This window comes from Saccoglossus kowalevskii, chromosome 17 (genome assembly GCF_978046115.1).
Source record: "Saccoglossus kowalevskii chromosome 17, keSacKowa6.1, whole genome shotgun sequence".
Classification (NCBI taxonomy): domain Eukaryota; kingdom Metazoa; phylum Hemichordata; class Enteropneusta; family Harrimaniidae; genus Saccoglossus; species Saccoglossus kowalevskii.
In genome coordinates, this window is record NC_140657.1 from 11,658,631 (window position 1) to 11,674,362 (window position 15,732).

The window sequence follows — 15,732 nt, forward strand, 5'->3', positions numbered from 1 at the left end:
TCATACAAAAAAAATCTGTTCATGCGGAAACGTCATTTCCATGTTCTAACGTTTTTTAAAATTATTTCTTTAAAAGATATATTACGAGATATTACGATATATTTCGAGTTTTATCAGGATAACTAGACGTTGACGCAACTAATAACCTCGCATTGTTATATCATACTCGTATTATACTGATATCTATAACTTTACTATCATGAAGAAAGTTACGTAATCTAACACACTGTATAATTATTGAGTGGATTCATCACATCGGCACCATATTAGTAAACATTGAAAATATGAGCAGCAAGAATGCGGATGTAAACAAGTGCACAGTGTAGAACTGTCAGCTATAAATTGATGGCGCCAACTAACCAGACCGTCTGAATATATATTTACACCTTTCGACAAATTACTACTTACAAATTAGCGTTGTAAACACACGAGAACTAACTTGGGATTTGTATTACATATAACATTACGGTTGAGTTCTCATATGACACAAAGATGCAATTTCTAAGAATTCATCTATCTATATATATATCACGTATATCCTGTGCCGTATCTTGTGTAGTGACCTGCGTGGTATTTTGCGTAACCTTCTCCACTATGTAGAGATATGTCTAATATAGATAATACTCCCGCGTAATTATATTTTTCTGGACGTAACTACAATACCAGATATTCAAATAACCTTTCTCTTCCTGCAAAACAAACCTTCTTAGGCCATTTTTTATTGACTACCAGGAAACTAAATCATTAAACTTAAGTTACCATCACCTTAAAATAAAATATATAATCGTGCTTGTTTAAAAAAAGACTTAAACAATATTTAATAGTTTTCCAATTATTTGCATGAAAAGGTTTTTCACGGTGTGCTTAATATGAAATTCTAATAATAGCGCCACATTGGATGAGGAGACCCTTCTCAGTCGGAATGATCCAAGATGGCGTTTTGAGGGACCATTCTTGATTATTGTTATAATTCCCATCATTAGAATTAAACAAATTTAGTTAAATGGGGAGGGGTGAAATGAAATTAGTTGCAAATGAAGCTTTACACTATCGTGTGAAAATGTAAAGCTATGACGTCATAGTTCTGATAATAGCGATTTTTTTTAAATATACTAATATAAAACTACATGACCAAAGATTTTGGGCGATTTAAGTTTCCCTGTCTTAGTTGATTAGTAACAGTTTTGATTATTATCGTTATTTTACTTTACTAGTCTACCTGTATTTACATACTGTAAGATTTTCCTGTAATATTTCAAATCTATGCCGAATATTTTTGTTTTATAAATCATATTTATTATTGGGATGTCACGTGACCGTGACGAAATCGTGGTCGATGAATCAGGTTACTTAATAAAGATAAACCAATGATTATAATATTAAAAATAACTACTCTACATTTGCGTCCATTCAGCGACACGACACAATTGGCAATGTTTTATAGTCCCGGGATTGCAGCTAATAAGCCTGTGTGATGTAATCCATATTGAAAGATGAAATGACCCACAGTTCACCAGAGTTTCGAGAGATTTGATCTTAAAATAATTGACGAAGTCATTGAATGTATATTTCAGCTGTATACAGAGGAGTATTAACTATTGACCGTCTTGGGTGGGATGTTCCACAGACGTCCGTTGAAAGGTCATGGGGAGGTAATACGAGGTATTGTATACACGTTGAAGGGGGAGGGGGGCTGTTTTTGTTTGTACGTTGTTGTCATCATCACGATTATGATAACAATCTACTAAATTTGTTTGAGGATCCAGTTCACCCGCGAGGTAACGGAGAACACGACTGTTGTCAAACGACGGTGGTTGTGAGTCATTTTGAAGAGAAGAGTGCTCGCAAGCATTCTCATTATCTGTGTCCACCTTTATTCACCGTGTTAGCAATACCAATGTGGTTATGCGTGACAACGTGTTGCCATCGAAGTCAGCATAAGCAGTACACTTGTAGCAACTATTTGTATACATAATACATTTTTCAGAGTGTACCGAAGGCATATTGTAGAATAAATCACAAGAACTAACACTGACCCCGTCATCCCGGTAACTCGAGTAAAGTGGTTATTTATTGTTAAGCTCGTACCATGTGTTGAAAAATCAACCCCCGAATCCTGGTTCTGTCTTTCTCTATGCGAAATAAGCAGACTTACTCAGTTCAGGCTTGTACGTGAGTTGTTATAATTGAATGACTTTACATTGTCAGACGAAATAAGCATATTCAATTCTTCTAATATGAGTTATACCGTAATCAATAGTTTGTGGGGTTTTATGTCTCAAGAGCTGGCTTCGTCGGAGTACGTCATCATCGTATTGTTCGTCCTCGTTCGCAGCTAGATGTAATGTAATCACTAATAATCGTCACGGTATCAATGTCCTATATGTTGAACAAAAGTATTGCATAGTCCCGGAACACCGTAGTCGCTTGGTACGATCTAGAGTATCATTGAATCTGTGGTATTGTGAGGAGTGAAATAACTTCGAACGAGTCTGCGAGTTATTGGTCGTAATTGAACAGACGTGCATGTCACGCACATCAAAAATAGTTTTCACTGAGAGGGAGAAATGAATCGGAGGCATGTTTTCTAACGGAAATAAACAGCCGAGTGTTCTCGGTGACCGTTGGTGTTGATTTCTTGTTCTTATAATGAAAACAGAATAAAAAGACAGTGTTGCTGACTTTAAAACGCAAAGAATTATCTGGGGTAGATTTGTACAAATATAGAAACTGTTCAATAAATTGTTCTCTAATTAAAACAGGGTGACGCAACAGCGACGAACCGGATGATCTAACAGACATCGATTACACGTGTTAATTTGAAAACCAAGACAACTCTTAAATGTTCTAACATTCGATGTTAACATATCACATACGTGGCTATAATTGTGTTTAGACATGCTATCTAGTGTTTGATTTTCAATATTATATTTCATCTGCTCCAGATGAGACAGAGTTTTTTGATCCACACATGACATCTATTGATGTGTATCTGAACTTGTAATTTGTAGAATTATGAAACACATCTGAAATTAAAACTACACCAACCACGTTCTGTACCCATGCGTGAGTTTTTTTTATCGTTGTCGGAATTCGTGTAATACTTACGTACGTAATGCTATTTCTAATTCATCGATTATCAACAGCATCTTTGGGTTTTACACGTATGTTCGATATTTTAGCTTGGTAGCAACAGTAGAGTGTGATTTAACGTAAAATAAAAACCTTGTTTTGGTAGCAAGCATACTAAGCGTATTTACCACAAATGTGTGAAAGGCGAATGCAAATATTTGAATGGCACGTGCACTAGCATTTTTATTGTAACACCGAAGTGATACTTTTACTCGCCAAAAAAATAATCAGACCATTATTGCTTCTATCGAGATCCATTTTAAAGCAACGTTATTGCTTCATATGTAAATGCACATAGATTCGATGGTGACGTCTGCAACTACGTGATTTGAGATTATTTAAAAAATAGAATCATTTCAATGTCAATGAATGTACTTGATAAATAAAATCATCAATCATATGGTTGAACTATTTTATAATCTCTAGAGATCGGACGATATATTCCACCCCGCCCCCGAAACGAGGTGCACCGGGAAGTATGACCGGATCATATTGGCAGAATACCCGCTATAGATTACTAAAGACAATTTAAATTCAGTCAGATTCGTGATCAATTCAACCAGAAAACATCGTTATGAATTCTCGGAGTAACGCACCGAGTCAATAAAATTATTGTGCATAATCAGCTAGACTTTTATAAACGGTATTTTTTATTTATCTTGCGACGTTAATATTACAACGTATGTCTAATAGATCAAAGATGCCGATGTAAAAAATCAAATGAATAATGAAAACTGCTGGATACTTGGAGTGTACCGATTCACCCTGTATTATTAACACAGGTATGAAGTATACTGCGAGTTCAGTGTATTGATTGACCTGCGTTAAATTTTGAGTAAAAATATTATTTTGTCTACAACAACAGATATCGCTCTTTGATGATGAAAGAAATGATGAGTACCCCTTTTGACACAGCCTGATGTATCATTTAGTGGCGAGGATGCATGACGGGAGCTTGTCTGCAGTCGTGGGTAACTAGGGTAACGAAACATCCCTTTCGTAAAATCACGAACTGAAGATATTGGATACAGGAGACAAATAGTGTATTGTGTTACTCTTCACTTTTAGTTTCGATTTTACTTGATGCCAGGCATCGGCGGAATGTTGTCGACATTTTTGTTTTACTTTTTACCACAAGCGGTGCCGCGCGCAACGTGCAGAATAAGTGATTATCCGCGTATTGCGAGATCTCGCATATTGTGTGAAAAGCGAGGACTTAACGTCTTTCGCCAAAAATTATGATGATTGGATTTTGAAATTGAATTTCTTTTTTATGGCTCAATGTCAAAATGCCGATTACTGAGCGAAAAATATGACATTGAGATTCTTTTATCAAAAGTGTATAGCACATTATTATAAACTGACTATCGCTCGGTCCAACCGCTAGAAAACGTGAAACAAAAAATGGCTCACCGTAGTATTAAAACATAATACAAGTCGCATATTTAAATTAACGGGTTGCAAATGAACTGGAAACAAATGGACGTGCTCTGATCTTGGTTCAATATCTGAACAGACCGTTATATCACAGTATTAATACTGAACAAGAAAAATATTTCCAGGAAAAATAAATGTTTATAGAACTATATAAAGCTCATTTGGAATTCTCATTGGAGCGAAATCAATGCATTGAAAATTGTATTCCTAACATTTCTGGTAGCCGTATGTTAATTGAGACTTTACATGTTATGTGTTGTATTCACGTGACGTGTGAAAGTAGACAAGTTCGAATTTAGATGACGCAAAATTTTCAGTTAAAATTTGTGTGCAAAAGTATAAAGTGAAAAATACACGCACAGCATATATGAGACATGACTCCTCTGATAGCTGAACTAACAATTCATTGCATTTTTCCCATTGTGCACAAAACATCGTAAAATTTTTGTATCGACCTCGGAAGTTCGAAAATCACGAGGTCATCACCGAATCGAACAGAAGCGATGTTGTTGTTTATTGAGAACATAGAGAGGTGGTTCATGCGTTGACGTGACTGACTATTGCCGACCACCTTGCGTATGACGTCTCAACCTAAGTGTAACGCAGACAAGGTATATCAGGCCATGAGCCAGGCCTCCAAATTTTGGCAGTCGGTACCAACTAAGGGGAATAATGCTCATAGTGATTTTTGACAGGGTATGTATCCCAAGAGTCAGAAAATACGTGATAGCAGTGCAGCAGAGGCAGCTTTTACGTCACTTCTGTTATTGCCTTTAAAACGTTAGAGTCGTCACCTGCGCATGCGTCAGTTGACCATAGCGTGTCAGTGTTTACAAACAAGCGTCCACCCATGAGCCTTTGCGTTATCGTCGCTTGGGACTCAATTCCAGCGCGTGCGCAGGTGACGACCCTCCCGCTTTAAATGTATGAATGACGTTTTTCACCTTCGGCAGTTTGAATATATTGTTTTAAATTTAAATTACTGCCACCAAAAACACTAACCAGAATAATTGTTGATTTATCCATCAACATGCAAAACAAATCTATAGACAAGAAGAGTAATTGCATGGGTTTTAAAAATGAAAGCAATGCAGATACTGGAACAACAAGTGTAATCCCAAAGTAGCCAGACAGCCGACATACTATTGTACTTATAACGGAACAAGACCACACTACACTATGTTTGAGTTTCATCACTTAAATTGTTACATCACGTTCTTAATATCTCAATAAGTACGCTTCTGCATTTGGCGGGGATGTGCTCAGTAGTGTATACAAGTAGTGTATACAATGTATAATCTCGTCACGGCGACATTAACTTGATTTGATGGAAGAAGGCCACTTTACATCGTGTAGACAAGCTATGTCGGGTAAACACTGTATACTGTTTCACAATGTAGATTATGGGATCCACGGCAATGTTTTCATGCTTGTATTGGGTTTTGTTAAAATGTCGGATGTTTCTCGTCATCCACGTATTATTGTATCGGAGTCTGTTTATACGGAGACAAGCATCAGTATATGTGTCTACATTCATCTCCCTGCCGATGTCCATGTCCGTTTCTATGTGCACGTACATGTGCTTGTTTATATCCACATATGTGTTCATATCCGTGTCAATGTCCGTGTATGTGTATATGTCGATGTGTTTATGTATGGCAAGTGTTATTTATCATGTAAGACAGCAACTGAGATAATTGATATGGTGTGATGTTACCTCAAGGCTATCTAGGTAGAGTATGTGTCTTAATTACCATGTAAGGTCCAATACTGCATTTATGTATATGCTAATGTTTCCCTGCAATGTACAAATTCCCTTGTATGAAGCGTTGGTTTGTATGTGGTGTATATGAGTGTTCCTAATATATGGTATCGCATTTGCCCGAGTTTCCTTATATGGTGCATGTGTGCACACGAGTTTATATGGTGCGATGTTATTTTATATAGGTAATGTATTCAAAAGAGTCTCCTTATATGGTGCGATGTTATCTTTTATAGCCATTTTATGCACATTAGTTTCCTTATATGGTGCGATGTTATCTTTTAAAGCTAATTTATGCACATTAGTTTCCTTATATGGTGCGATGTTATTGTTTATAGCTAATTTACGCACATTAGTTTCCTTATATGGTGCGATGTTAACTTATATAGATATTGCGTTCACATGAGTGTCCTTATATAGTTTGATGTTATCTTATTTAGGCAATTTATGCATAAGAGTTTCCTTGTATGATGCAATGTCATTTTGAACAAGATTATGTTTGCACTTCGACACTGTCGGAGCTCCGTCCGACTCTAGAGTTAGCATAGATAATATACTGTATACCTGGCAAATGTGATAATACGTATTTTACCATATACATTACACATCTGTACTATATATATATATATATATATATATATATATATATATATATATATATATATATATATATATATATATATATATATATATATATATATATATATATATATATATATATATGACAATGTGTCGATAAGTCTTTTACTAGATACTATATGTAAATCACATTTGCACATGACAGATATCAGAATAAGTGTTTACGGTAAATACCGTAATCGTGACAAATATTACAATACGTATTTGCACATGTCAAATGCGACAATACGTATTTAAACCATGTTCGTGACAAATGTGACAATACGCATATAAGTATCTTATATAGGTAATTTATGCACATGAGTATCCTTATATGGTGGATGTTATCTTATATAGGTAATTTATGCACATGAGTATCCTTATATGGTGGATGTTATCTTATATAGGTAATTTATGAATACAAGTATCCTTATATGGTGGATATTATCTTATATAGGTAATTTATGCATATGAGTATCCTTATATAGAGAATGTTATCTTATATAGGTAATTTATGCACACGAGTATCCTTATATGGTGGATGTTATCTTATATAGGTAATTTATGCACATGAGTATCCTTATATGGTGAATGTTATCTTATATAGGTAATTTATGCACATGAGTATCCTTATATGGTGAATGTTATCTTATATAGGTAATTTATGCACATGGGTATCCTTATATGGTGAACGTTATCTTATATAGGTAATTTATGCACATGGGCATCCTTATATGGTGAATGTTATCTTATATAGGTAATTTATGCACATGGGTATCCTTATATAGAGAATGTTATCTTATATAGGTAATTTATGCATATGAGTATCCTTATATAGAGAATGTTATCTTCTATAGGTAATTTATGCACACGAGTATCCTTATATGGTGGATGTTATCTTATATAGGTAATTTATGCACATGAGTATCCTTATATGGTGAATGTTATCTTATATAGGTAATTTATGCACATGAGTATCCTTATATGGTGAATGTTATCTTATATAGGTAATTTATGCACATGGGTATCCTTATATGGTGAACGTTATCTTATATAGGTAATTTATGCACATGGGCATCCTTATATGGTGAATGTTATCTTATATAGGTAATTTATGCACATGGGTATCCTTATATAGAGAATGTTATCTTATATAGGTAATTTATGCATATGAGTATCCTTATATAGAGAATATTATCTTATATAGGTAATTTATGCACACGAGTATCCTTATATGGTGGATGTTATCTTATATAGGTAATTTATGCACATGAGTATCCTTATATGGTGAATGTTATCTTATATAGGTAATTTATGCACATGGGTATCCTTATATGGTGAACGTTATCTTATATAGGTAATTTATGCACATGGGTATCCTTATATGGTGAATGTTATCTTATATAGGTAATTTATGCACATGGGTATCCTTATATGGTGAACGTTATCTTATATAGGTAATTTATGCACATGGGTATCCTTATATGGTGAATGTTATCTTATATAGGTAATTTATGCACATGGGTATCCTTATATAGTGGATGTTATCTTATATAGGTAATTTATGCACACGAGTTTCCTTATATGATGCGATGCTATTTTGAACACGATTATGTCTGCACTTCGAAACTGTGGGATCTCAGATGCATCTGCTCACCAAAATATAGGTAATTTAAATTCCAAAGGCCCCTACAACACCTTCTGAGATGGCACTTTTTTTCCGAGAGACCCTCAGCATAACTTTGTCCCATAAATTTACAATCCTAATCAAAATATTTAAATACATACTCTAAAATAATTGATCACACCATAACCCTGAGGTCTATGCTTACATTAATTATACACGTGTTAGTATGTGTACAGTTGAATGATATTCTTTGGTGAACTCAATACGACATTTCAAGGACTTTAAGTCGTGGTATTATTGTATACTATAAGCACATGACGATGCTGGGTGGCCTGAGCTACGTATGTATTTGATTTATTTTGATTTACAGTATTCACAGTTTAAGTCGAGTTACATAGGATGATGGGCAGGATGTTTTATGTGGCACTACTAAATGTATCCACTGAGAATGCTTGACTGTAACTGGAAGCGTATAGGCTAGTTTGCCCTTTGAACTCGAGTATTTACTACGCCGTGAAATAATCTACTTCGTTCACCTCGTGACACACGGATGAGACTTGGAGTTTGTATGTGATTCTCGTGAAATTTTACATCACACAACAGTCGATCTAGGTTCATTTGTGGGCGAGTTTTCGCGGAGGTTGTGGGTAAAATAAAAAAAGAACGAGAGGTGACGTAGCCGGGAAAAGTCTTTGAATCAACAGTGCTGTCATTTGTAATGATGACTAGATATAGGAGATTTGGAAATGAGGTTCAAGCATAGAACCGAAACGTTTGAACTTGTGGTTCAAGATGAGCTCAGCGCGCGGACCATTTTTGTGTAATCATACAGTGTAACCACACACGCTCGCTATTCGATCGTCGCATGGGACCCACGACGATGCGGCGCGGCGCGTCGACTGCAGTGCTTATACGAAACAATTATTTTGACGGTCAAAAAATGTTATAACCTTCTAAATCCCGAGACACGTTTTACTTCAGACGCAATTACATTCATAGCATTGCAGCAAATACATAAGTTAACATGTAATGAACTCCATGTCAATGACACGGTAAATCACATGAACAGTTTAGTGAAGGCATGTTGACGCTACGTGGAGCTTTCGTTAATTCACGGATCACAGGTACAGGATTTCGTTCGACAAGATGGCATTGGGTCAATGTCTCATATCAAATTGTTCAGTTAGTTCGAAATAAATAAATTATCAGATATCCTTGAATACTCAAACAGGTTTTATTTATACTGGGGCTTTTTTTTAACATCAATATCGTTCAGTTTAAGTACCCTTCCATTTATGCATTTAGTCATATTTATTATACTACTATTATATTATACTATTATTGACTAGGTTATAGAATGTCCCTGGGTACCGCTATATTTCCCAGAAAGCATATAATATAATATATATAATATTTGTATAAATAACAAATATGTATATATACACTGACTGTCTTCTGATGAGATTGTGTTTCGAGGGTTTCGACCTCCGTTTGCATAATGACGTACCGTCATCTCGGGGAATATTGGTTGACTGTTTTAGATCAGAACGGCGAAATGCTACCCCGATGGCAAACAAGGCAACGTCTCGCGACTAAGATCACGGTCACGTAATCCCGTCGAAGCTGACAACGCGGTATCCATCTTCGTATACTAAGTTCCCCGCCAGTACGTACACAATCGGACTGCGGGCTGCGAAGCTGAATTGCTCTAATGAAATAATTATAAATTGGATGGACGTGTGATTTTAAGACGATTACCACGGCCAGCACAAAGCTGGGTTTGTTATTTTTACACGAGAACCAAAACATTATATATATCGTGTAAACATTGTATACGGCACTCAATTGAATAAAATTGAACATCGCGTACGTCGATATAAAACCCACCAGACGTTAGTAATACGATCACAATCGTTGGGAAGTAGTGCCTGATCACAGCTGCGTTATTCCAAACCACCATCGTGCATTCAAATCTCTGTCAACCAAACATCGGGAAATAAAATCACTCGTAAATATTTTAAGACGCTACTAGTGCTTATGATTTTGTTCTCCCCCTGTGACCGGAAAATGCCGCACAGGGCCGTGTGATCAGGCACGTGATAGTGCCGTGATTGAATGCGGCCTATTAAATAAGTGTATGGGTTAGGGAACTGTAGTTCGGGTGTTCAATCGAGAACGATGACGATAACACCACTGATAACTTACACACGATTAAGATAGATAGTAGATAGTTTTCAAAATTGCTAACAACAGGATGTGTAACACTCACCGGAAACAACTGTCAGGAAAGAAAATACAATCACGCAGAGGACACTGTCAATGTCCATGATGCCAATTACAGTACGCACCAACTCGCCAACATTATTCTACTTTTTCGTTGACCTGAAAAAAAGAAAAAAAAAGATGTGTTTGATATGTTTTGTATGTAGCAAGGAAAAAGTCCCCGACAAATGACACATGTCTTTTTGTAGAGACAAGCACACGATCGATGTACAGTACCTCTTCATCTACGACACGCTCCAAGTAGTTCCCAATTCGCGTGAAAATGTTTCGTGAGACTCGGCTTTTTAGTGCTCGCTACGATTACAGAGTACTTGAGAACCGGATGTTTTTCCGCGCTGAACTGAGGAGTCCGGTGACAAGCTATCGACATGGCGGGCGTCTTTCAGCTAGGTATTGGAAATTAACCTTTTTTTTTATGCATTTTAGTTATTATTTTATTGATGTCGACACTGTGATTAGTAGTTTGCGCCGCTTAACAAACACGTGTTTATGAAACGCTTACTTTCGTTCCTGGGTCGGTGGTGATTTTTATTTTTGTCGACGAATACTTCCTCAAATTCGAAATAAATTTACCCATCCCAACTCTTGTAAAGAAAGTTTCCATGATACAGACTTTTTGTTTCAGTTTTGAGCTCTCAAATTCTGACAACAACTGAATTTCGAATTGAATAGTAGGAACATTGAAGTAATGACAATAGTCAAAGCATAATTTTGCGCCGATGCTCTGTAAAGATGTAACACGAACGAGAACGTGTTGTGTTTAATATTGTTGTTTGACATTAAACGCAGATGACCGTAATCCGATTGTTCTACTGTATGGAGTATCGAACAACAATATTTAACAATATATGGTTTCGTTCATATTGCACTTTTAACACCGACTCTTCCCAAAGGGAACATGAATCAATGCGTTGTATGTGTGTACCGACAAACTAATGGCTACACAGTCACGTGATTAAACGTTATGAATTATGGCAATCGTGGATTAAATATATATATGATCTGATGTCTTCCACGAATGCGTTACGGTAAAATTACCTCTACGTTGATTACGTCATCAAATCCATGGTTACTGACATGATCTTTATCTAAGTACAAACAGATAGATCGAAATTTTAAAATTTCAGCCGACAGGGAAAAAAAATCACAAAATAGTTGGTACGCTGCTCATATGCGCTGCATACCAGAAAGGGTGCGTTGGTAATTGCTCGATGGTTGATTTACGTTGCACGTTGACGCACGATGACATCGTTAGACGGTTGTAAACCATCCAGTCTAATCTCGTGGACAGTGTACGTGTTAGTACTACCATTGAGTTAGGGAAATTGATGCAGCACGGCCAGGACAATGTATTTAATTTAAACGTGTTGACGTCGATTATCAGTGACTCGGTACCACCCATTCCGATGTACTACTCCGCCTAATACACTAAGGATTTGAATTAAATATGGATTATTTACGTAGTATTTGTTAGTCATCTTCACGAACTTTGACTTAGCGAGTTTTCCGGAAATTGGAAAAAATGTAGCATGACTTCGATGAAAGCGTGCCCAAATATAACATTCCTTTCACAGTACAAACTACAAAATGTTGCTTTTCAATCATTTTAGTCGTTCTAAAGGTATTTATTGTAGATAATGCTTTAAGTGTATTTACATCGCATTCATGCCCGCGCCAAGTCATGAATGATGACGCCGGTCAATTTGTTCTGTGGTAATTGCAAATGATTGAATTTCTGTACTTATAAGACTCATTATGATGTGGACATAAGAAAACCAATTGTCATGGCAACACAGTACATTGTGAGACGGTTCATCCGTAGAACCAACGCTGTACACTAAAAACAACACGGTCATCGTTCTTAAAAACACGATGATAACGCGAAAGGAATATTTGAGCATGTTTTTCGTTCATTCTGTACCAAACAGTTTGATATTTTCTTACAATTTTGTATAAGCTATTTTTTATTACCGGGGTATCAAAGGTTTAATTAAGCTCCCAGTCTAAAATTTAGGTTCCATATCCTCTGTGTTAGGGTTTGAAAATTACAATAAACAACTCTCGAAGAATGAGATTAAGTAAATGATTTTATATATTGTAACAGTGTCCAGTAAAATCAAGTCACAATCACTATCGGTGATATGCATGGAATGAGGCTAATATTGGAGGTTTTGTGAAGCTTGGGCAAAGATGCATGAGAGTCAGGTATTTTCCCATTGAGAAAGTTTTACTATCATATTTGTCCGAATGTAAAACGGTAATTGTTAGAAGAATATACTGTGATACAACACTTTTTTTCTTCTCAGTGGAATGCATATGGACTTCCTGACATTGCTCTAAGTATATCAATCTAATTGTCAAAACATCCTCAGCAGTTAATGTTGCATCCAGGAAGTAACACTGAGACAGTCTAAGAAGGACGAATCGGACATCTACTAGATCATCTGATTATGATCAGCACATTTCGCATCACGCTAGATGAGAGTAGCCTTAACACTAGTAATGGAATATAACACAATGGGAATGTTACAACAACGTAAAGGAAAGCTTCAAAGGGCGGCAGTCGTCGCGCCGCGTCCTGTTCGATATGGGACTCGTAGCGACGTATACAACGCGTGTAAAATACATTATTTATTTAAATGAAATTCGAACACGCGCTGCGCGACGACCACCGCGCTTTAAGCTTCGCTAACCTTATGGAGAATTTCAACCCTTGAGTAGCATGCACAGGAACGTGGTTCTTTATACTTTATAACAAATCCACAAATTACGAACTTGAAATTAGATATGATGGTCCTGTGTAAACACTGGGTAAGGCGTATGGGACGCATGGTTACTGCACAAACCATGGGCAGTGTTCTAACCAATCAACACATGGTACCTTACTGTTGACATCGACTTTGTACTACAGCTACAACTGCAGTAATGGTTGCCTGACATATTAAAAGGTGGGGGGGGGTAAAATCGTTGATTAAAAACTTACAACTTTTGCGCCACATATCATATATCATTTTAGTTACACACTTAATGCCATTAAAATGTTTCAGGTAAATCAATCACAAGTAAAGCCGCCACGTGTTCTGTATAATTCTAGCCATAATAGTTTACATAGTTGACCAATAGAGTTCACGCATTTTGTCAAGACCTCGTCATAAATTTGTCGACCCACCGCGCTACCAAGACAACTGCGCTGTCCTCTTTTTTAAATACATATAACGGGATGTTGCGAAGAATACACGGGGGATGCCAATATATGTAAGGTCGATATGCTGTTGAATCTTGCGGATATACAGGATAACACAAAAATATAATCGCGATATGTGAGTTTATATATTTTTTTTCTTTGAAGACCCTTAAGAAGAGTCGCAGACGGGGAGAACGTTATTCTATCTTTATTCAAAGTGGCACTTCGCACATCCTGATGGTATGGTAAATAACAGGAAATGGCTTTGAAGTAGATGCTTCATAAAACAACTTGAGTTTGAACTAAACGAAGTGTAGCAATCATGTACTTGTCTACGTGGAGATGAGCTTAGGTGCATTCTATTCACCGCTTTTCAAAACGCTCTTTGTTTCCCGCGCAATATTTCGACAGAACAATATATACAGTGGGAGTCAGGTTTGAGCTGTAACTATGATGCTACCACGTGATGAATCAGTGTCGTCGTTATTTCCCTTCACTGTGACACCAAATAACTCGAGAGCGTAGCTTCCGTTGCCAAGGCCGCGCACTTGACATATACATCGTCCTGGCTATGCTTTGTAAAATAACAGAATAATAACATTGATGTATCTAGGAAAAAAACGGATTCACAGTGTCGTAGCGTTACGTTGTCAGACGTATTTGACCAATATGTGTTTAGAGTACAACACCGTGATATGAGGCAGTTGTCATGAACAATCCATGATATAATACAATGAATTGTATTCTTTGTCTTACATACTACCTTACGTATTAGATTATGTCACCTAAAATAACATTTTGGATGCAAATCCAATATTTGTGTCATGTAAAGTACAAATCATTTAAAACGACAAACAAAACAACAACAAACAGTGTTGTCCGCGACTAAAACTTGTATGTTCCTCACATACACTGTAGTTTATTCTTCTAGGCGCTCATTACTTTAATTTGAGACCGAGGCAATTCGGTTCCAATTTGCCACATTGCCTTAAAACACAGGTGTATTTCAATGTGGAATTTAACAATTTGAAATTGACATTTGAAAGGTTTTCTCAACTAATGGGGCACTCAAAAATAATTTTCACTCAGAATCGAAAAACAGGACGGTTCTCAACATAATTACAATGCCACGATAAAGCAGACTGAAAGGAGACATTTATATCTGGCAATCCAGTGTTTGTTAGTAATTACGGCATAGTGCTATAGAGGCAAGGAAGATGCATTTCAGCCAGCAGGCATTCGCAGATACGCAACGCAGGTATCAAGTTCTAATTGTTTGATACTTTTTCACATGCTGTCTAATTATCCTGTACATGTTAAACACTAGAGTTCTACAAAATGCAATTATTCTGTCACTGCAATTCGTATGTACAGTGAATACAAACGATGTTTACGAGTTTCTAAAGGCGAGTAATGGGATTGTGAGGGGGCTGAGCATGGGTAAATAACAATGAGTCAACGGGGGATGATCTGGAATTGGTTTGACCACGGAGGAATTTAACTGTCGACTCTTAATGGAGATAAGTACGTTGGACAGTATATGGCTGTCATTCCTTTCGCTGTCCATTTCAATGAGAGCATCGTCGGTGATTGCTGAGTTTGCGCTTGCCTGTGCGTATAAGCGTGTCGCTCGAATCGCTGGCGCGTCGAATACAGTGAGTAATTTTGTGAGTAATTTTACCACATGGT

The 15,732-nt window shown here is 36.6% G+C and overlaps 1 protein-coding gene across 2 annotated transcripts in view; it reads right to left on the bottom strand.

Annotated features, from left to right (window-relative positions):
* LOC100373234 (uncharacterized) overlaps window positions 1–15,732 on the bottom strand; it is a 49,727-nt gene that overhangs the window by 11,438 nt on the left and 22,557 nt on the right. The window contains exons 1-2 of one of the 2 annotated variants that reach the window (XM_078013327.2): window positions 11,076–11,149; window positions 10,846–10,958 (exon numbers count right to left, since the gene is read on the bottom strand). In XM_078013327.2, the coding sequence (XP_077869453.2) occupies window positions 10,846–10,903 (58 nt within the window). In that variant the 5' untranslated portion in view covers window positions 10,904–10,958; window positions 11,076–11,149. Of the gene's footprint in view, window positions 1–10,845; window positions 10,959–11,075; window positions 11,150–15,732 lie in introns of those variants that run through there. The other variant, XM_085492145.1, reaches the window with a different exon arrangement.